General features: G+C 41.0%; 1 protein-coding gene across 1 annotated transcript in view; it reads right to left on the bottom strand.

Annotated features, from left to right (window-relative positions):
- Window positions 1-24,201, bottom strand: part of kcnh6a (potassium voltage-gated channel, subfamily H (eag-related), member 6a) — a 48,580-nt gene that overhangs the window by 14,971 nt on the left and 9,408 nt on the right. The window contains exons 2-6 of the mRNA XM_053515121.1: window positions 23,343-23,573; window positions 21,100-21,249; window positions 17,645-17,748; window positions 17,287-17,530; window positions 14,923-15,128 (exon numbers count right to left, since the gene is read on the bottom strand). Coding sequence (XP_053371096.1) covers window positions 14,923-15,128; window positions 17,287-17,530; window positions 17,645-17,748; window positions 21,100-21,249; window positions 23,343-23,573 — 935 coding nt within the window. The remainder of the gene's footprint in view (window positions 1-14,922; window positions 15,129-17,286; window positions 17,531-17,644; window positions 17,749-21,099; window positions 21,250-23,342; window positions 23,574-24,201) is intronic.

The following is a 24,201-nucleotide window of genomic DNA, read 5'->3' as shown; positions in this document are numbered from 1 at the left end:
GGGAGGAAGAGAGATCGCAGTGAAGAAGGAGAAGGAGAGAAATCAAGACATGATGCATAGAAAGAGAGAAAGACAGAAGACAGCAGGACAATAACAAAGATAATGCATATAGAGAGAGAAAGAGACAAAGTGAGAGAGACAAAAAGAAAAACAGACGTGATGAGACAGACAGACAGCAAAACAGCAAGGAAAAAGAAGTATGATGCATAGAGAGAGACAAAGTGAGAGGGACAGAAAGAAAAACAGACGTGATGCAATGGGAGAGAGAGTGAGAAGGAGACGGATTGTCTTCGAGCTGGATTTGTGAGTGGTGCATCATCTCGTTGCCTGTAAAGCCTGTATCAGTAAATCTTTCAGCGATCACTCGGCCGGCGTGCTGCTCTAATGTTCCATTAGCAAACCAGGATCATGCGGGTCTCAGGGGACCATAGCAACTACTGGTTACCATGGCAACCACGAATCGATCTGGCGACATCACGTGTGTGCCAAACTTTGGCGCTGTGGGACGAAGGGACTCGCCCAAACCTAAACCCAACCCCGCGTCACGGAGCGCTCCGAAGCCTGCAGACGCCGTGAACGCCAAGCTGCAACAGAGCCTGCCGATGCCTGTCCTTCGTGGGACGGAGACTTACTCCTGGTAATTAAACAGCCTTCAGCTATGGGCACTTGTAGACGTACGGCTAGAAGTCTCCTTACGGACACCTGGCTGAACAAACTGATAGGGACAGAAGTGTGAGTAGGTCAGAAGGTCGTTAAACAGGCCCGTGTAGCGTATTTAAATAAAAGTGAGGGTAAATTAGAGCTGAGCGAGACAAACACGCTGTCCGCAGGAAAAACGAGAAGTGCTTTGCATGCTGCTTTGCATAACGCAGACGACAAACCGGCTACTAATAACAACAGCTGGCGTTTAAACGGCTGTATTGAACATCCTCATTGTTAACCAAAAAAAAAAAAAAGCGAACAGACCATTATAAAAGGGAACAAACAGATTTTAAAAGTGATATCATCTACAAAAGAAACACTCCTAACTGATACTAATTTGTATGTATAACATGCTCAAAAGTATGTGCACCCCCCTGACAATGCTGTTCATTTAGAGAGGCAGTTTAAAAACCACATAAAAATGGTGTAGTCAGATGTTCACAAACTTCTAGCCATATCGTGTACCTAGACTCAGTTTGGATCTGGTGCAGTGTTTCCTCTATAATAGTACAAGCATGATGGGCAGCCGTGCCAACGGAACCCGCCTCCCCCGCCATGCCTACATGACGGGCTATTTTAGTTTATTTTTTTAATCTAATCCTGTTCAAAGGTCACTCACAGGGAAATAATCACAGTGTTTCCTCCCTGCTTCGATCTGACTTACTTCTGGTAGCTCTGGCAACACGGGAAGAGTGTTGTGCATGTACACGTTAATTTTTAGGTGAATTGAATAAAGCATATTGCAATTAAAGAACGTATATATACGATATCCTGGAAATCTCACATGTTTTACATTTATATTTAGGTATTTGGCAGACACCCTTATCCTCGGTGACTTACCAAAGTGCTTTGTAGTTTTCATCATTGGATAGAGTTGAGAAGGAGCGGGACAGACAGAGAGAGAGAGAGTAATAAAGAGAGTTTGCACATGCTGATTCATCTTCTATACCAATGATCCTGTATACAGGGTCACACAGGATGGCTGGAGCCTATCCCAGGAGACTCTGGGCACGAGGCTGGGTACACTCTGGACAGGGTGCACACCCACACTATGTGCAATTTAGAAACACCAGTCACCCTTATACTGTGGGAGGAAACCCACCAAGCGGGGGAACATGAAAAACTCCATGCACTCAGACCCTGAGGTGGGAATCGAACCATCGACCCTGGAGGTGATATCCACAATGCTAACCACTAAGCCACCGCGCGGTCTATCACTGTTCGTAGTGGGCAAGACTTTACATTTAACCTCTCTTTCTCTCTCTACAGTCCAGTTGAGTCTCATTCAGTGGCGTGTAAAAGTGGTCCAAAAAGTGTTGATAAGAAAAAAACAACGCACTTCATCTCAAGTAGAGTAAAATGTACTCCTGGTTATAACAGCAGTGAAAGTAATGTCAGTTTTGTTAAGATGGATGGGTGGATGGACGGATAGATAGATAAATAGAGAGAGAGAAAGAAAGAGAGAGAGAGAGAGAGAGAGTAATTTGTTAATTCAATTTTATTTGTATAGCGCTTTTAACAGTTGACATTGTCGCGAAGCAGCTTTACACAATCATGAGAATTATTGACGTCTTTATGAAATGTGAACGTGTATGACTTAAAATGATAAGATTGTCCTGCTCTCTAAAAATCCTGCGCACTCTTGATTCCTGTAAGTATGAACGATGTACCCTAAATGTCACCAACTCCTCATAAGGCATCAAGCTGAGCTTTGTGGTTTCTTGCTAACACAAGATCTGCATATTTTTTGTCTTATTAACCTCAAGATAAAGAGAAAAAAAAACACTTTGGTGAGGAAAGAACTGTTTAAAGCTGCTATTACGTAAGTGATAACAGTAATTATCGCGTTTTTACAACAATAAATGTAACTATAAATGGATAAGATGAAACGTGCAAAGAGAAAATGTCTCTGTGGGCAAAATGCTGTGATCTTAGAGGTGGGAAAAAACACTTGGAGGTCATGCTGTGAGTGGAAAATAATCAGCACGGTGGTGGTTACGGTAGCGACGCTTCACTTCATGTTGTGTCACATCACGAAGTCACACAAGAGTTTTTTTTATTCCTTACTTATTTCATTTATGCAAGAATGATAACTTACTCTGCTGTCTCTCTCGCTCTCTAACAAGAAAGGTTGTGTCTGTACATTGGTCAGAACTTGCTCTTTCAATGATATCTTTAGGTTTCATACACTGAAGTCATACTGTCTGCATGTCTGTATGTCTGTCCAGGCTGGACAGAATTTAATGAAACTTTGGCAGTCCTTCGGCAGTATTTGCCTGAAGTTAAATAATAAACTGCATCATAATGAAATCAAAATGTTGAGTAGAAGTGAAGTAACCGTATGAGCAGTTATGTGCCAGTTTATGGTGTTTAGTGGGCGCGTCTTAAACTGACCACTGGACAGAAGTTAATAAATCTTCTGCAGTACTTAGATCTCTGCCTGAAGTTTAATCTGCACCATAAGTCAAATCAAAATGTTGAGTGAAAGTGATGTTATGAACAGTTATATGTCAGATTCGATAATCTAATTTAAAATAAGCTACTAATGCGCTACAGTCTCAATGTAAACAAACACCTGCACCAATAGATAGAACCAATAGAAAAGCTAAACTGGATTAGTTTATATTTTCACTCTGGCTGAAATAACAGCGATGAAATGGTATAAGTGAGTTTTAACACGCAGGAGTCATTTTACGCCAAAACTTCATCTTTATCCGATCGACTTTTTCCATTTCTCATCTGTAATTCAGAACAGGGAGTGTATTTGGTTGATGGCGAAAGTAGTACAACAAGCGGAAACAAGATGTAAGTGTAACGACGTGGGTCTTGTGGCAAGAAAATACCCGGCACTGTATAGAACGGGCAGATCCGGAGGTGGATAAGCCACAGGGCTCGGAAGTGGCAGACACCTGGACGGCCAGAGTCAAAGTTCATAAAAGCCCATAAAATTGGACATAAGCCCTCAGTGAAAGGGCTGACTCGTCCGGAGTGCACAAGAGTTTATTTTTAATTTCCAGATCCCCGTTCGGTCTCGAGGAGACGACAGAGCTCTGTTTATTTTGTGCTTTCAGTTTTCTTTTTGTTCCCTTTTTAGTTCCTTAATTAATAATCCCACGCTATGTCCAACAGAGAAGGTCTCCCAGTGTATATCATAAGCTCTCTCCCACACTCCTATTTTGTTAACGCCCTCAGAAGCCCTGCATAAGGGCTCTTATGAGTATTATTACATCCTGTGGTGCAGGTTCTCCCTAACTCGCACCACGTAACAGTAACAGTAAGATACTCAACCTTACTCATTAATAAGTTAGACAGAGACATGTACTGTATGTGGGCTTCAACCTAAAATAATAATATTACTGATTACATTAAAGCTCATCAGATTATTTATAGCTTTAACCTTTCTACTATTTCTACAAACTCCTTAACCATCAGCGAGGCGTACTTACTGTACTGTACGCTAGTTTATAATTATAAGCCGTTCTCTTTTTATGTAACACTGGTTATCACCAAAACCAACATATTTGCTTATTGAAGGTCAACGTTCCTGCAGGTTCCCGTAACTGTATTCTGTAACACAATGCGCTCGTGTGTTGACAGAAGTGGTGTCGACTTTCCTCAGATCTTATCTGTGTATTTCTGAAATAAGGCTTGGCTTTGGCGCGACTGAGACACACCGTGTCACCACACCATTTAAAGTGTCAAATGATGTGAGCACGCTGACTGGGAAAAGCAGCTAAGAGCAACATGTTCTGTACTAGTGACACCTCATACACACACACACACACACACACACTGAGCAACGCATCTGTGTGTAAGACAACACAACGGTTTAACACTTTACTAAAAATAACACTGAGAATGTCAGGGAGGAAATACATTCACCTGACTTTAAACTGGCTCAGACCCAAATTTAGACGCAAACCTTGCAGATAAACGCAGAAATAAAGTGTTAACTAGTCTTGAACTCGTGCCAGACTGAAATGATGTCAGAAAGCAGAAGCACTGTTAACGGACGCTTGGCCACCATGTGCGTTATTTTCATTTATAATTATCTTCGAGGTGTGTTTCGGAGCCAGAAATAAAATAACTGCACTATTACCTGATTATCTAATGGATTGCTTGATGTTTTTGACACACAGATTAAAGAGTAACGTAACATTCGCTAGCTTCTGTTCTGATGATTAGTTTCATATGCAGTGTTTTCTTATTCAAAAGAGTGTGAACATTGCATGAAGAATGTAATAAGGATATTAATTGGCAGGAGATTGATCTGTTACCATGACGCGATTACCGCACGAAAATGAGACTAATAGCATTTGCCAGTGCCGATGCTGTGGAACACGCTGCGCTTTACACTTCATAAAACAAAGTGCATGTACCGTTAACTAATACTCACATTTCAGAATTCCTAATTAATAAATAACTAACTGTTCCGGGGTTGAATTTCGAATAGTGTTAAATGAAAAGCTAGTGTGCTATGTACAGTATAGTGTACCATCCCTTGTTCCACACACTAAGTGATCAGGGGTTAGAGAGGGATTTGGGATTCAGCCTTGTGTTAGAAGATAGTTCGTTGTAGCCTGTACTAGCAGTGAAACACAACACGGACGGCTCAGAGGCGATACAGAACAAATACGAAGCAATTATTAAGGAGAGAAAGTGTTGTTTAAGATGCCAACGTTGACTATCATGACTGGTTTTGAGGGTTTTGGCGCTGGCATCCGGTATGTAACGTCCCTTTTGTTGTCCATGGTGGATAGACGTTGTAATTTCAGGTGCAAAAGGTCTCCTGTGAACCCTCCTGAAGATGAACACTGGCGATTTTACTGAGCACTACTGCAAAGGTGGACATAATAAAGATGGATCTCCCATTTACGCTGTCCAGGTAAAGCAGCACAGTCCTTGGTTCTGGACGTGAGGATTTCACATACAAATAAATTCAAGTCACATCTTTGTGGTTCACCATTTCCTCCATCAACTTTTAGTTTGTATCTTCAATTTGTTCCCATTGACGGTTTCATGATATTTTCATCATCTAAAACCTCTCGTTACGTGTATATAGAGACAAAGAAAAAAAAAACAGCTTGGAAGAAAGTAGCTGTAAGGGAATTATTTACTATAAAAGAAGGTAATTCTACTCTCGTCCTCTCCGCCTCGTAGATCTGATATTACTGTGTTGAATCTTCCAAGCTGCTAACTTCCTGTCTCCTCTTGCATCTGTTCTTAAAGGTGCTAACGTTCCCACGCTCACCTTCCCATTCTCTCTCTCTCTCTCTCTCCCTCTCTCTCTCTCTTTTCCCCTGTCCCTCTAACTCGAGCCAACACCTCCTGGTTCGTATCTGGACGAACATCTGTCCAACCTCCACTCTTTTGTTCTTCAGGATTTAACCAGGACATTTTACAATGGTTTATGTTCTTTGTAGTAACAGATGTCGATGGCACAAGCGTTTGGTCAAACATATTAAAACTCTGTCTTTTGCTGTTAATAAACAGAGACAATTCTGTCAGACAGCGTGTTTGTGCGTTTGACTGAGTCTTTCCTGGCGCCAGAAAAGCTTATCGGAGCACAGCGGACAGACCGAGCGACTCGCTTATTCAATTACGCAACTTTAAAACTGAACAGTAGCAAAGATCATTAATCGTCCAGTTAGCATGCTTTCCTGATTTGCCAATGAAGCTACTCTGAAGCTTTGCATATAAATCAGACTTAAGTACATAAATACTACAAGCGACTTGTCACTGACTAGTCAGAAGCTTTTGCACGGTAGAGATAACTGTTGTTAACAAAGTTTATTTTAGTCAAATCTAAACGCAGCTCCATTAGCTATAAAAAAAAAAAGTTTCATTGTTACTGTTTTCACCTGCGACAGAAGTGGAACGCTAATAATATTATCATTATTAAAAGTTTAAGGTCCAGCTGGGGGAGGAGCCTAAACTGCATGTCAGGCGAAGTGAATTAAAATCGAAGAAGGTGCGATCGATAAAACTTTCTTCGAGCTGTGGTCCGAATTTCATGTTTGTGTCAGGATTTAAATCATTAAATATACAGTCATTATTTAGATAAAATAAACAGTTTAACATTTCCATTGCGTTTCAATTATATTTTTAAGTTAACTTTCAGGTAACTACATTAAACAGAACTGAATACAAATAACAATTATTAGTGACTCTTTAATTGCACGCTGCTGGGCTGTAAATGAATGTGAAAGGACTTTACATTACTGCTTTATATTATCGCCACGGTTTTGGAACATATGAGACAAACTGGTTTTAAACTTCTTGCAAAAATAAAAAACATATTTATCTAAAGGTTCGGTTTTCATAGTGTACTTTTCCTTTTGTGGAAGAAACCACAGCAGTCCACCATTCAGTGATGCCTGATATATGTAATCTGAAAACATGGCAATACAAGCCTGAAATGAAGAATCCATATTAGAAACAGGTCAGGAAATATTACAATAGACCTTATCATGACTCTCCAACATATTTCTATCATAAACAATATGTATATGTCATGCTTCAAACTCCCTTTATTTCACTCCTTCCCCAAACAGACTGTTTCAGTGTTTATGTAAATAAGGTAGGTACTGTTGAGCCACGCCCCTCCAGAGCAATACAAAGCTGAGCAACAAGCTATATGAGGTCATAATAGGGGAAAAGTCTAACTGGCTTGTTTAAGCAACAGAAAATAAAAGAAATTTTATTTAAAATTTTTTTTTAAAAAGGGTTTTTTAGGTACCCACCCACTGGAGACCCACCTGAATGTCTAAAATAACAAAAAATATTATAAGTAGATAATATTTAACATTGAAAACCAGGAATTAAAAGTAAAAACTTTAAATCAATATTAAGGTAAACATCTTAAGCCCATCAGATGATTCGAGTCTGTTTGTAATTGATTTCTTTTAATGATAAACACTGTTTATTATGATATCTGTCATGGTTTTCCTGTTGTTCTTCCTGTTGTTCTTCCTGTTTCCTGTGTTTCCTCTACTTCGACTTAAAGACTCAAAGCTATTTTGTGCCGTTTTCACATTTTCATTCGATTTTAAGGTTTATGTTTTTCTCTGTGTTATTTCTTACCAGTGTTGGGTGTAACGTGTTACAAAGTTCCATTTGTATTGCCATTCTGTAAGTATTATGATTTCATAAACACCCCGATTCAATACTACATTTTAGTTTCACAATTATCTCCTATCACACAGGATGCTGTGCTGCCTGCAAGTGTATGAATAATTTAAAGCGCACCACTTGTAGGATTATAGAGGATTATGGAGGAACTGCAATATTATATCTCCTCAAATGCAAACATATATAAATAATGAATAAAATAATAATAATAATAATAATAACTTAACTTTTAATGTAATTGAATTTAGTTTTTTCCGATCTCTATGGAAGACTGCCATGACACCATCAATATTCCACAACCCAGGTCTGATAGGACATCAAAGTTTTACTAAGGTGCATCAAACATGTAGTGATAATATAATAAAGCCAGATGTTCTGGAGTGGAGGGACAGCAAAAAAATATATATTAAAAAATCTTTCATTTTGATGCAACTGTCATGGAAGCGCTTATAAATTAATAAAAGCCTACTTGACTTGACTTGGCTTGTCCACAGTACCATCATTTATTTATTTTTTGTTTTAAGCAACAGTTATCCAGGTTCCGTTCTGCAGTGTGTCCAGCATCTGTTGCTGTCGTGTGTTAGTGCTAATTTCAGGTTCTTCGCTCACGTTTCACATCTTAATATTATTTGTTTTGTTTCTTTGGCGCTTTCATAACCGGGACTCTTCACTTGCGACTCGAACCCCTTGACCGTGCCGCCCAACCAGAACATTTCTGTTATACTGTTAATGTATTAAATTATTACAGTCGGAACATGATACCTGAACAGGATTTCTCATAGCATTCGCGTCACGATCCTGGCTGAGAGGAGCGACATCATACACGCTGGGCAAGTCAGGTTTCTGAGAAGTGTTTGATTTTTCGAAAAAATAAATAAACCCACATCAAAGTTCTGTGAGAGGTATTCGGTCAGGAAAGACGGCACGCTGTGTGTAACAGAACGGCTCGTCCAGATCAAAAGGTCCGAGGTGAAGAGGTGCTCTGCGAACGCCTGCTACTTCAAAAGGAAGTTTTTTCCCAAATGGAAAAAAAATTACCCTACAAGGACATCTAGGTTTTCTAAGCTTTTGTTATATTTCAGTTTCAACACGGCAACACTCAGACATTTTACTACATTATAGTACAATACACACAATCTCTCGCCTTCGTTCCACTCACTTCATGGTAACACGTAAAATTTTTAGTTCATTCCAAAATTTTACAGATGGTGTTAGACATTTTTGAAAACGCACTTATGAGAGTGTGCAATTAAGTTCCACAAGTAAATTTGCGGGCACATCTAACATATATAAAGTTACAATTTAAAAACTTAACCTAACAACCTCAGCAGCAACCTCGTTTCCCCTCTCGTCTGTTCCAACATCTCAGCATTCAGCATTAAAATATTCTGCACCTGTTACTCACTGGTTTATGCCTAAAGTTATATGTTTTTGTGTGTGAATGCATCCCACTGTAGGTCACTGCGTGGTTTAACAAACAAAAAACATTCCTCCGAAACTGCTCAGGTACAGAGACTGGACTGAAAACGAGAGACGGTAAAGTCCTTCAGGAAGCCTGGAGAACTGTTCCTAACTGTTTCCCAGTAAGACTACGTTACAATTACAAGAAAGTTCGTCTCTTAGTATGAAGAATTGAGGGGGCCAACACTTTTAAACAGTACTTTATAAATATTTTCTTTTTGATAAGACATTTTAAGTGAAGATTGGGTTATAATTTTTTTCTTTGACTTTATAATGCGACAACTGTTGACATATTTACGCAGATTTGTGTTTTCTTTCTTTTCTTTGTTCTTCCCGTATTTGGTGTATTAATACATCGTGTTGTGTGTTGTGTTATATTTGAGTTTTTGTGTTCTGAGATGTGTTCCCTCGAAACAGGAAACATAGAAGCACTTCCTATTTTCATAACTCGGATGTGACCCCTGCATGAACACCGCAGCATTTTGTTACACCACGTCAAAGTCTGGTCCGGTACTTATTTCACAACCAAATCAAGACACACGCACAGTGAGTATCTTTAAAAAAACAAAAAAAAAAAAAACAGCAAGGATCACTACAAATTTGTAGATCAAGAAAAAAAATCGACATCACATGTTTCTACTTACGGGACGAAGTGTTTGTTTCAGGCTCATGGTGGCATTTTTGACAGCAGCGCTGTGAGACCAGAGTGAGACGACAACAGCAACACAACCTCTCTCTGTCACTCTCGATCTCTCTCCCTCTAACAAAAACTCACACACTCTTATGTGTGTATGTGCACTCGCAAGTCAAAGTGAAAAGTTCACAAAGAATAACAGAAGAACAGTTACTCCGCCCACCATACCCTCAGCACGCTCATACAGGGGAAGACGTGATGTAGCACACACCTGCGTTTCCGCTAACGGAAACCTTTTATGTACACACACACACACACACACACATGCATGCATACCCACGTCAAACAGACTAACTCAGCAGTGCATTTCTGCAGTTTTTGTTTGTTATACCGTATATAAATCTGAAAAAGAGACTCAGGTGGCATCACTTCGTCCTGTCGTTGATTATTTTCCTACAGTATTTACACCAGACTCCTTCGAAAAGCAGAAAACAATAAAATTATTATTTTTTAAAAATGTAGTATTGACAATAATTTATCTTTGATTTAATATAACCTTGACATGCAGTACACGTCACCAACTTGCACTGAAAACCCAGCTCTTCCTGAGCAGATAACCAAGCTCCACACACACACACACACACACACACACACACACATACAGACGGATCAATGACAGCAGGCATCAATGGCGTTCTTTTCACACCATGCCGAATCGAAGTCCAATTATCAAACAATGAGTTACGTCCATCAGCGGCAGGACACGGCGTATCTGTCTCACACGCACACACGTGCATTCATCTTTCACACGCTCACCTGCATGTCTTGTATCCATCATAAAGAGAGTGGAACACAAAACTGACTCTTCTGCAGATTTGAGAGTGAACTCTTTAGGATTGTGAAAAATAAAATAAAGTGTCCTTGTATTTCTTTATATGTGGCTTATATGAATGCGATAACAGTTCCAGTTGTATTATTAATTTGTAACAATAAAGAAAGAAAGAAAAAAGTGGACACTGTGAGTTTCTGTCACAGCTCCGTATTTCCGACGCTGCACTACCACATGCAGTGATTCACGTCTAGGTATTTACAGGTCATTACAGTAAACGGAGCCTTACTGCAAAAGTGCAGGAAAAAGTGGCCCTGGTGCTCTGCATCATTTATATTCACGGATGAAATTGGGACGGTAAAGAGCGCATGATCTATTTATAGCAGGAGTAGTTTGGAACAAACTCACTGAATTCATTTCTGTAATCGGGTTTATATATTTCGGATGTCAGGACGAATTTTAACGCTAAACTGTCAAACATCCATAGTGGCACATTGGCAGATGGGGCAGAGCCTAACTATTTATAATCCTGTACATTTTAAATTTTAAAACACTCTTTCAATCTTGAAGGACCTACAATTTTAAAGATTCATCATACTTTTTTTCCATGTCAATTACTTTCTACCACGTTCCCCATGATCAATTCATCCATCCACAAGTTACCTGGACGATTATTCACCAATGTTGTAGTTACCACATTCTCCATTCAACACTCTACCAATTACCTTATCCATTCAACAATCTATCAGTTACCCCATTGACCATTGAAAAATATACCAGTTACCCTATTACCCCTTTACCAATCAACCAGTTACCCCATTCTCCATTCAACACTCCACCAATTACTTCATCCATTCACCAATCTATCAGTTACCCCATTAACCATTCAAAAATATACCAGTTACCCCATTACCCCTTTACCAATCAACCAGTTACCCCATTCTCCATTCAACACTCCACCAATTACTTCATCCATTCACCAATCTATCAGTTACCCCATTACCCCTTCAACAATCTACCAATTACACCATATCCCATCCACATATCTACCAGTTACCCCATTACTCCTTCTCCCATCAACCAGTTACCCCATTACCCCTTTACCAATCAACCAGTTACCCCATTACCCCTTTACCAATCAACCAGTTACCCCTTTACCAATCAACCAGTTACCCCATTACCCCTTTACCACTCAACCAGTTACCCCATTCTCCATTCATCAATCTATCGGTTACCCCATTACCCATTCAAAATATACCAGTTACCCCATTACCCCTTCACCAATCAACCAGTTACCCCATTACCCCTTCAACAATCTACCAATTACACCATTTTCCATTCTCAAATCTACCAGTTACCCCATTCTCCATTCACCAATCTACCAGTTTTCCCATCATCCTATCCCTAATCTGCTATGAGATGGGGCAGAACTTAATTATTTATAATTCTATACATTTTAAATGTCACTGAAACACACTTTTAATCTTGAAAGATCCACAATTTTAAAGATTGATGAATCTGACAAATATAAGAAAAATGTTCCATTCATTTGCTCATTTCTGGACATCATGCGCCAGCATACTCACCGCTTAATTAAACCCAACAGAGTTATTACTGCATGTAATGGTTAAATACGGGCTTGACAACAAGCACTAACAGAGACCCACTGCAAGACATAATAACGGTACCCATGCTTTCTCTATAGACGTAATGTTTACAAGTGTGGGATGGCCATTTTTTTTACTGCGACAACACTGTACACACACTAGGTTTAGGATTCAAAAGCATTGAATGAGCTGAGGTTTGCTGGATCGATAGATTTTTCCACTGGCAGGATGACAAACTGACTTCTGTGTGCCTTCAATTGAGAGAGTCACAAATACATCCTCTCTTTACTTCCTCAATCTATTACATTCTTCTTTCTCCGTCACACTATTTCAGCCATAACACAAAAAGCTAGATAAAAGCACAAAACCGTACAAATCATAAACTAATATTCCAGCAATAAGAGCACAGATATGTCACAGTGGCCTCGTTCTCCAACACCGTGCCTGACCCAAGCAAATTTAATTTAGCGGCTATAAAATATTGACCCGTATACTCTCAACCCAATATGTACAGATCGCTCTGGCAGGCCTGGCAGGATGGGTCTGAGGTCATTAGTGTGAACATAAACAAACACACACACATACACACACATTCAATACTGACTGCATCCATGTGCATTGCTGTGTATAGGGCACTGGCTGCTTTTTAGTGATGACGTTTGAGCTACTGAGAGATAATGTTGTTGTTGACCTTTCCAGCACTCGTTTTCACGGAGGCCAAGCTTGCCACCATTTTGACCCCATTATTCATTCATATGATCCACCAACTGGCATCTGTTTTATTCGTTAAACGTTCTGATCCACCAATTAGCAGCAATTTAACCTTTCATCCATTCACTAAATCCATCTACCCCATTGTCCATTCATATAATCCACCAATTCCTTTTTATGGTGGTGTAGTGGTTAGCAGTGTCACCTTGCACCTTCAGGGTCTGGGTTCGATTCCCGGCCAGGTTCGATTGCCGTCTCTGTGTGCGCGGACTTTGCATGTTCTCTACGTGTTTGGTGTGTATACGTCGGTTTCCTTCCACAGTCCAAAGTCTACAAAAGTCTCCTGGGATAGGCTCCAGGCCTCACGAGTGAGTGAGTAATCGATTTAGCCATTCACAAGTTACCTTTCAACAGTTATCCATTCACCAATCTACCAGTTATTCCATAATCCATTTATTAATCCAAAGGCTACCTAATCATCCATTTGCCAATCCACCAGTATACACCAGTTTATACTCTACCAGTTCCCACATCATCCATTCACAAACCTACCAGTGACCCAGATCCTGAATCCACGTATTTATCAATCCTCAAATTATTCTAACATCCTTTGACTAGTTACCCATCATCCATGGGACAACTGTCCCATCAAACAATTTCCAATCCACCAATTAATAACCATTTATTCCCTAATTACTCTACTATCTATTCATTAATATACAAAATGAGCCCTTCATGAGCCATTTACCAATATATTAATTACCCAAGCATACATTCACCCAAACATCAATTACCCTATTATTTATTCACCAATCCAACAGTTACCCATCATCTGTTCACCAATCAGCCATTCATCATCCATCACATTTTAATTTACTCCATGACTCGTCCATCGCACATTTACCAAATCACTCATTCATACCCTACAAATCCTAATCTTAAAATATCATATTATAATACATCAAGACATCCTGAGGCTGCTGATTTTTAGATAAATATTAATAAACATTATAAACATATGTAGGAGGAGGTGTGGTTTAGCGAGGGTCTGCATTGGGATCAAAGTGTTTGGGGACGAACTAGAGGGGTAATGACTAAGATGGCACACCTGAGCCCTGCTGGGCCATGTATATTTATGTACTCTCTCTCTCTTCCTCTCTCCCTCTTCCATTCTCACTTTTTTCCATCTTGATCTCTTTGCTGTAGAAGCCAAGCCAAGACCACAAAGCCAAGGAGACTGAAGAAGCTTGAAAGCCATAACGTTATTTGTTTTGCAAATAACTGTCTGAGTTGTCAGGAGCATGTGTACTGCTGCGTTCCTAGAGCACTGTACAGTAGAGACCGGTGCTTTAAAGTTGTTAAACAATAAAATGTTGCTTAAAATTATATTTGAGTGTATGTCAGGGGTGTGGCTGTGACCTCACAGAAAATCACGGAATTATCCCAAAAAATTGTTTTATACTAAGGTTTGCTAAATAGAACTTAAACAATCATTTATTCATTCATTTTCTTAACTGCTTATCCTATAAACAGGGTCATGGGAGGCCTGCTGCCTCTCAGGAAACTTTTGCACAAGCCAGGGAACACCCTTGAAAGGATGCCAATCAATCGCAGGCCACAAAGCACACACCACACATTCACACACTACAGGCAATTTGGAAACTTTAACCAAATTTACATGTCTTTAGACTGTGGGAGGAAACCAGAGTTCTTGGAGGAAACCCACCAAGTACGAGAAAAATATGCAAACTTCATGCACACTGACCTGAGGCCGGAAGTGGACCCAGACCCTAGAGTTTCAAGGCGACAATCCTACATGTGTGTGTGTGTGTGTGTGTGTGTGTTACCTGGGTGACCTGGGTGACCTTCTCAGAAACGTTCTGCGTACGGTCCTTAATCTTGCTAGGGGCAATAATCTCAATCTCGGTTGGTGAGGGCGGTCTGACCCGCTCCGCCCCGAACGACAGCGTGACCTGGGGGATCCGTCCAATGGCGCGATGCCGCATCAGATCCGAATCCGACGTGGAGTTCACGTTATTGGGCTTCAAGGCGTCTGTGGGTGAATATCAAATCAGAAATGTTGCCTCGTAGATCTCATACAGTATAAAACTAGGATAAACTAAGATAAAGTAGTGACAATATAACACCAACAGGATAAAGAACGTATACGCTTGCCTGAGATACCGCGGATACTGTCAGTACTTTTATAACCCTGACTATAACGGCAAACCTCAATGATATTATGCACTTGTATCATGAAAACTTCAAGTACTGCAATCTATTCTTCTTTTTTTTTGGCAATTTTACCCACCCACACTTCTGACACACTTAATAGACCTACTGCTTTTTGTTTCTCTGGAAACAGTGCCGTTCTGTCTACTTCTACATTTAGCATAGCAAATAGCACACAAGCAAAAGCATATGGTATGCAGATAAATATTTAACTCCTATCAGAGTTTATATGAGACATACGCTTAAATATATTGACAGATGTGCCAACTTAAACCCACTGCCCTTCTCTTACTTGGATAAATACACATACTCACACTCAAACGCACACACATTCTCCACAGTCTTCAGTAGTCTCGATTGCGAAGTCTAGAAGTAATCATTGGCATACAAAGGTCCTGATTGCATCACCTGCCCAGAGTTCAGTAAGCCATGCTCCTTACTGTTCCTTATTGTTCCTTATGGAGCAGTTCTTCACATTGCAACACATGACTAACCTACACTATGGATAGTCACTCAAAATGCAGAACCTTAAGTGATTGCGCTGCATGTTGCACATCCAGAAAAACAATTCACGCTTCTCTGCGGTAATGAGATTTCTGTTGTTCTCTGTGATGTAGCGACGATCAGACGGCATCTGAGCTGGTGAGAAACCCCTAATCAGCCTTAATGAACGCCTTTCATCCCAGACTGCTTTGTAGAGCTGCAGGAGTCTGGGAGGTCAACGCTGTATCATGGTTCTCCCTGATCAGCCTGCTCATCATCAGCAAGCTGCACCTCTACCCTGATGCTGCCTTCGGGAATTGTCGGAAATATTCAAGTTATGACATGAAAGCGTTGGAGTTTTTTCCTGAAACATCTACTCATAAGGTCATGTTCCTTTCAAAAACAGTCTGTATGATTTGTCTTTCTAAAATTGTACTGCGCCATTGGGTTGGGTTCTAGAAAGCCGTAATATATTTCTTATTCTATAAAGTTATTGGTAATAATAATCTTAAAACTGATACCTTAGCTTTAGTGATTCTGGTAAAAAATGTTACTGATGGTGATCGATCAAGAAGGGTTGCTGCCGCAAAGCTCCAGTACCCCTAGTTTAGGTCTCCACATTCCCTCGAGATGTATTTGTAGGTTCTCATAGCTCCTCATTCATCCCAAAAGCATACCTCTACATATACTCTATCCATCCAGTCGTCCTTTTAGGAACTCGGACTAGGGACCGTCAAGGCCAGGGGTAGGTAAGTTCAGTCCTAGAAAGCAGCAATGCTGCAGATTTCATATTTTACAACTCAGAAAAAAACCCTCCCCTGCCTGTAGCCTTAATTTTGTAGGCTAATGCTGGATACCTTAATTGGCTTGCTTAGATGTGTTTGATTGGGTTGGAACTGAACTCTGCAAGATTGCGTCTCTCTAGGACCGAACTTGACTACCCCTGGTCTAAGCCAATGGACATTTGCATTTATTCCCATTTCTACAACCGTGCTAGGACCCCAGGTCAACATTAACACATGCCAATCAATTTGGGAACGCCAATTAGCCTAACCTGAACGCCTTTGGACTGTGGGAGGAAACCGGAGTGCAGGGGAAATATGTCAACTCTACTCACACAGACCCCAAGGCGGGAATCGAATCCAGACCCTGGAGGTGCAAGACTACAGAGCTAACCATGACACTACCGTGCCGCCTTTACATATACCAGGGACTCCGAGGTATGAAAGTGTGAGGGTGAACTGCCATTCTGTCGCATCCCTTGTGTATTCCTGCCCCAAATCCACTAGGTAGTCTCTGAATCCACTCTAAGCGAGACGAGTGAATGAATAACTGGTCCATGTGTGAACTCTGGTCCTCTGGAGTGTTTACATACTCCAACGCTGACGGCATTTCAGTTTCGTACAGATCTGATCAGGCAGAGCAAGCCTATGAAAAAACGAACCAAAGCTGCAGAGCAAACACACACACACACACACACAAAAGGTACAACTGACCGCTGCACTGGTCCCTGATGGCGTCGATGTCGTGCAGCGATGAGGCGCGCCGCAGGCTGTGCACGCTCTCTCTGGAGTGTGTACGCGAGTGTGTGTGTGGGACCTGGGGAACAACAGGCTCCAGGGTGGAGGATGGCAAGGTGAATGAGTGCTCCTGATGGATGAGTGCTTGCGTTTCACACTGCAAGGAGCTCTCTTTACATGGCGTAGGGAAACTCTTCAAGGGCACATCCTTATCAGGTGGCTACAGAGGAGACAGAGAAAGAGAAAGTGACAGAAAGAGATTGATTAATTGATTGATTGATTAGGTTTATTAATGCAGTTTGTAATATCTGAAAATATAGAACTGCGTATGTACCTGTAGATAGTCCACAACGACTCCTTCGAACTGATCTTTGGGATAAGCAGGTTGCCGTGTGACTCGTAAAGACGGCATTCTCAGCCTCAGCTTACGTTTCTGAGCTGCACAATAGACACAGCAGATGATGCTAGGTTAAACCTGCCCAGTACTTCTTTTTTTTAAACCCTTAAATCTTTGTAATTCTCTGAGCATAACATATATGATAAAGATCTTTTAACATCAATCATTTAAGAAAAAAAATCCTACAGTCGTTTTAAACAAACCACTTTTGCTGTTTTGTGAACGTTTCTTTATTAGTATGTAAATCTGTTTCACTTTCGTTCTTAATTGGTAACCGGTTTATGTTTGTGACCTACATGCCTTCACATGCCTGCTTTTGATAAAATTCCTTTAGTCATGCAGTCAGTCAAGACAGCTTGTTTTCTTAAGGCCACACTACGAAAACTTTATAAGAGGTGTACGACCCATGTGTGTTTCCCAAACATCATCACAGAGTCGCTCTACATGAACAGGTTCTTTTGGTTTTGCATATTCATGCCTATCAGTCATGAAAACACAAAACATGTAGGTTCCCCTTGTGTCACCGGGGAATCTCTGGCCCCTTAGCCCATGACTCAACAACACCTCTGGGGAGTGTTGTGGTATCTGTCACTGGGACATTTTTGACCAGCTTATTCCATGATTACTCGATCGGATTGGGAACAACAACCTTAAACGCTTTGCACATGGGGCCATGATGAACTAAGTGTTCTAATACCTTTCTTTCATGCCCAGCATTGACAATGCAATTTGTACCACATTGGCTTTTCTATGGGATCAAGCCAGATGGGCCCGGGTGCACATGACCCTGTCATTAGGATATAATTGGTAATAAATGTTATTCAACTCACTTGATGGTGGTTTTAGTTTTGTGGCTAATGGGTGTATAATATTGGGGTGGGTTCAGGTTCAAAGTCTCAGCATATTCTCACTCACTCACTAATCGTCTATACCACTTTATCCAGTACACAGAGTCGTGGGGGGCCTGGAGCCCATCCCAGGAGATTTAGGGCATGATGTGGGGTACACCCTGGACAGGGTGCCATTCCATCGCAGCTCATGGCTTTTCACACACACATACGCACACACATTATGGAAACCAACCAAGCAGTGGGAGAACATGCAAACTCCATGCATACAGACCCAGAGGAGGGAATCGAACCCAGAATGTGGAGGTGCAAGGTAACAAGGCTAACCACAAAGCCACCATGCCAACCCTCAGCCAATTCACTTACTCAAATTCTCATTGTCTATACCACTTTATCCTGTATACAGGGTCGCATGGGGCCTGGAGCATATCCCAGGAGACTGGGGGCACAAGGTGGGGTAAACCCTGAACACGGTGCCAATCCATTAAATGCCTTCAGACTGTGGGAGGAAACTGGAGTACCCGGAGTAAACCAACCAAGCTGGGGGAAGGAATCGACCCCGGAATATGAAGGTGCAAGGTATCAAGGCCAACCCTCAGACAATTCAACTGAATTTGAAAAACATACTTTGAGACATTTAGTCAAGTGTCTGTCACATGTACATTACTGTACAGTGGAATCCCTTCTTCACATATTAAGATTAAGATTCAATAATTTGTCACATGTACCCTACAGCACAGAGAAATTATTTTTTGTTTTGCAGTCTGGAAAACAGAGTGCGGGGTCAGCCAGGATAAAGCGCCCCTGGAGGGGATAGGGTAAAGGGCCTTGCTCAGAGGCTTAACAGTAGCAGTATGACAGTGCTTCGACCCGAACCTGCAACCTTCCAATCAGTAACCCAGACCCGTTTGAGCCACCAGGTTTCGGGCTGGGCGTAGAGTGCACGATACAGCATCCCTGAAGCAAAAAGAGTAGCGGCACCCTGGTGGAGCTAGAGTTTGAACCCCCCAGCTTCCAATTAGTAACACAGAGCCTTACATCACTGTGCATGGAGCACACGTTGGTAATGCTGGTTAAACCCCTAGTCCACTGGTTTCCACAGAGACAAATGAGAACCCACTTACAAGGCAAATTTCACACCTCGCTCGATCACACATTTTTTGTGCCTCTACTACAGCTTGACTAAACCAACCCCCTCCCCTCATATCACACATGTAAAATGGGATTAGATCAGACAGGACTGCGGGATGCCTTCAGGACTAGAGATCTTTAAAACCCTGCAAAAAGCCCGAAAAACACCGAAGCCGTATTAAGGGCTGATTTCCTAAAGTCCTCATACGGAGAGCATTTTGAAGATGCCGTTAAACGAAGCCTAGTCTGCGTGATCGCTTACTTAGTTTATTGATTTCCATCTGAGAAACATGATCAGAATTCTGATTGTAAACCAGACACTGAGCGTACGGATTTCGACGTACCAGCTTGTGAACTATGCCAGGTTTTATTAACAGAGCTTTATCAATATGGCAAAATCGACAGGTAACAGATCATGTCTCAAAACATCCTGCTATAAACACTTTAAACACAATTAAACAATCAGAATTCGTTGTTTATTCCATAAGCATGGAATAGGTAAAGTTTTCCTTTTAGTCTTTTAGATAATGCTAGTTATCGCTTCTATATCGGTATACTTTTTGTTGTTTCGTCTAATTGTTTAGATCGTTCTCGAGTGCTGCGTTCACACACAACAGCACTGAATCACTATGTGTGTGTGTGTGTGTGTGTGTGTGTGTGCATATGGTGCACTGCTTTAAATATGTAAATCTCATTAAAATAGTAGTTAAATCATTAGTCTGAAATTAAAATCCTTCATGGTGGTCAAAGAGGAAATGACACTGTCACGGCCAAGATCTTTTTAAAATAAACAGAAAAACTACTAATTTAACCGTATTTGGTGTTAATAGAGTCTGACAGTATAATCATGAGCACATTAGATTTATTTTGAGAGCCAGACTGATATCATCTCTCTCTCTCTCTCTCTCTCTCTATAATATTGCTATGGCAACGTCATTGTTTGATCTTCTCAGACTTCAAACTATATTCCGAATTCTTCAACTGTAATTAATCTTCAGTAAAACATTTAGTGCCATTAATGACACTTACTCAAAAATTACAGAAAATTACACCTATTCATGACCCGCAGGAGATACTGATAGAATAAAGTTCCAGACAGAGATTTAAACAATACATGCACACTCAAAGTCATGCTTAAGCATGCACACACACACACACACACACACACACACACACACACACACACACACATTTCCTCGAGTAAAATAAAACCTGACATAATCCATGCACTATATTTCATATCCTTATTTTATGAGAAACTTGCCACACACACACACACACACACACACAAACACAAACCCATACCTAAACTGAAATACTGAAGCACTTATATCTGGGATGTTAAACGGCTTACTCATGATAGAATAAACAAAACACACAGTAAAACACACACACACACACACACACACACACCTGAGCGTATCCAGCCCTGGGTGACTCGCTGACTGAAGCCCATTTTTAGCGAAGGATCAAGCAGTTCCTCGAAGTTCAGGATGAACATGATGACCACGCGTTCTTCATTCTTCACCGGAATCACGTCTATCAAACATGGCCGACACGTCCCTGAGAGAGACAAAAGAGAGAGAGAGAGAGAGAGAGAGAGAAAGCGCGATAGAGTGATTAGTAAACCATTGTATTTGATTTACAGCTCTGACAGGTGTTACATCTCATCCAGAGATGAGAGGCTCATGATCTCACCTCATCAGAACCTGCACTGTGGGGGCACCACGTAATGAAAAAAGAAAATCAAGTTTAAAAAAGTTTTAGAGATGTATAAACTGCTGATACAGTTCATGATGTTTTCTGTTTGAAGAGGAGATGTTTATTTAACAGTTGTGTAAGGAGTCTTCAGTGTCACTGCTATGAACAGGCTTCAGGAGGAACTTTACACTTTCCAGGTTACATGACACGTTAAGAGCAGCGAGAGAAATAAACCTGGAGCTGGAGAAATCTGGTTTAATCTCCACGTCCAAAGACGTGCAGATTAGGCTTATTCATGTTCCCAAATTGGCCATAACGTGTGAATGAGCGTGTAGTTGTGGGTATGTGTGTGTCCAGGATGTACCCCACCTCGTGCCCTAAGTCTCCTGTGATAGGCTCCAGGCCTAGTCACCCAGGACACACTCAGTGTCTGAACTCTGCATCTTCCGTCCTGCGCTAGAGCCACAGTGTTGATAAAAACGTACCGGGCGTCTATCTCAAATAAATATTTAAACCACAGAAAGCTGCAAACACGTGAGCATGCTTAGAAACGTCACCACTGCGCGGAACAGACGGACAAATAAAAAACGCAAGCACCGAAACACACACACACTCAGGCAGTTAGCACACCGGTCACAACAAGAGAAATTCGTGCTGCGTCCTGTATCGTGGGTCGGCCTCGTGAGCCAGACGTCTAGCTTTCGCTCGAGAGTCTGGTACTTCTCAGAGGAAGAGTCTGTTTGACATTGCGAAAGGCCCGCCACGCTTCCTCGCCACTGTTTCAAACAAGACTCTAATAACTTTTAAAGACGCGACGCAGTGGCAGCGAGGTTTCTTTAATCCGGTCGTCCCGCACTGAGAGCCCTGTCGCGTTTCACTTGTTTGGATTTTTGGCGAAGAAAGAGGGAATGAAAACTGAAACTTGTGGCTAGAAAAGTGTAAAATAAATAAATAAATAATAATAATAATAATAATAATAACAATAATATGACAATATCAGGTTCTCATATTTCTGTGCTGGAAAAAAACACACAACTGACACTTTTTTGCTTGTTTTTTTTTTTTTTATCAATCAATTAAACACGCTTTGGTGTGAAAAGGTCCTAAAGCGCGAGATGTGATCTGCGCAGACTTTCGGTGATGCAGTTTTAAAAGAAAAAACATATTATGGAACATTTTGTCTACTTTCCGTGAAAAAGAGCATAACCTGTCAGATTTCCGCGAGAAACCTGGTTTAACTCAGAGGGAGGAATGTACGCCGAGATGGAGCGAGAGACTGAGATGGAAAAAAGAAGCAGTGATGTGAGAGAGAGAGAGAGAGAGAGAGAGACAAATGGATCGAAAAAAGAGGAATGGCGAGGGGGTGGGGGCATTTCTGGATATAAAAAGTGAGGAAAATAGAAAGATGGACAGATTATTGCTAAAAATATAAAACTGGAAGTGTATGAGAGGAGGATGGAGATCAAAGAGGGAGGCGGCAACAGAGGAGAAACGAGTGGCAGTGAAAGGGAGGAAAAAAACAGATGCAACAGCGTGATTAGCCTCTCAGCTACAACCCCCCCAACCACACACACACACCCCACCACCACACACACTTCAATCGGTCACCAAGTACTCTAAATATAGACCCCATCTGTACCCTGTACACACACACACACACACGCAAGGAGGTAGTCACTTCACTTCTGTCATGAAAAACTGACCAAAACACAACTCTGTATGTGTGTGTGTGTGTGTGTGTGTGTGTGTCAAGAAAAAAACGCTCGTCTCCTGTCAATCAGAGTCACACCAGCCAATCGAAATCGTGCTGTGAGCTCATGTATGTAGAAGAGGGCGGACGGCGCTATGACGCTGCCGTGACAGTTTGAACAGACGTGGCGTATAATAAACAACATATATACAGTATATACGTGTAGTTCTAGTTTCCCCTCTCATTCCTCGTTCCCTCCGCGTACCTTCTTTGGAGTAGTACAGGATCTCCACCTTGCGCTCCTCGGAGCCGAGCAGGGCCTGTGCCAGCTGAGCCAGCGCGCTCTTCATGGTGCCCGGTCCTGCCAGGAAGTGACACGTGCACGGCTGCTGCATGATCTCGGCCCGCGAGAAGCCGAACATCTGGCAGAACCCCTCGTTGCAGTAGATGATGCTGCAGTTCTTCATCTGGGCGTTGGCGATCAGGAACTTGCGGTCTGAGAGGCAGACAGAGGAAAAAAGAGCTCATAATAATAATAATAATAATAATAATAAAACTCTTATAATAGTACATCAAATCTTACATAAGCTTATTAACATTAATATTTAATATATACTAATATATACACTTAGTGTATCAGTCAGTAATCATAGATAGTTGGATGAAAATTATTTTCTATCTCTTGATTGATTGATAACTGTTTTGAGATTGATTTGTCAGGTGTTTATACATACAATTTTACGTTTAATTTCTATCCTAGTTAATTATTATTAAAAACAGGGGAAATATATAACTATAGATGAAAAACAAAAGCATTTAGACGTATTATGTTTGTTAATGTGCATTAAAATAAAACTACTATATATATATATATATATAAGGTTGTGTCTGTATGTTGGTCAGAACTCGCTTTTTCAATGATCTCGATACACCGAAGGAGCCGAAACCTGTCTTAGAATATTTCGATTTTTTTTATTTCTGTAAATCTGGCTGAACCAGTCCTTCTACATTTGCCTGAAGTTAAACCTGAGCCATAAATGAAATCGAAATGGTAAGTAGAAGTGAAGTTATGAGCGGTCATGTGACAGATTATAAACCGCAAGTTTTAAAAGAGTCTTAAATCG

This window comes from Clarias gariepinus, chromosome 16 (genome assembly GCF_024256425.1).
Source record: "Clarias gariepinus isolate MV-2021 ecotype Netherlands chromosome 16, CGAR_prim_01v2, whole genome shotgun sequence".
NCBI lineage: Eukaryota > Metazoa > Chordata > Actinopteri > Siluriformes > Clariidae > Clarias > Clarias gariepinus.
The sequence above is the reverse complement of the archived record's forward strand: the minus strand, read 5'-3'. Positions and strand labels throughout refer to the sequence as shown.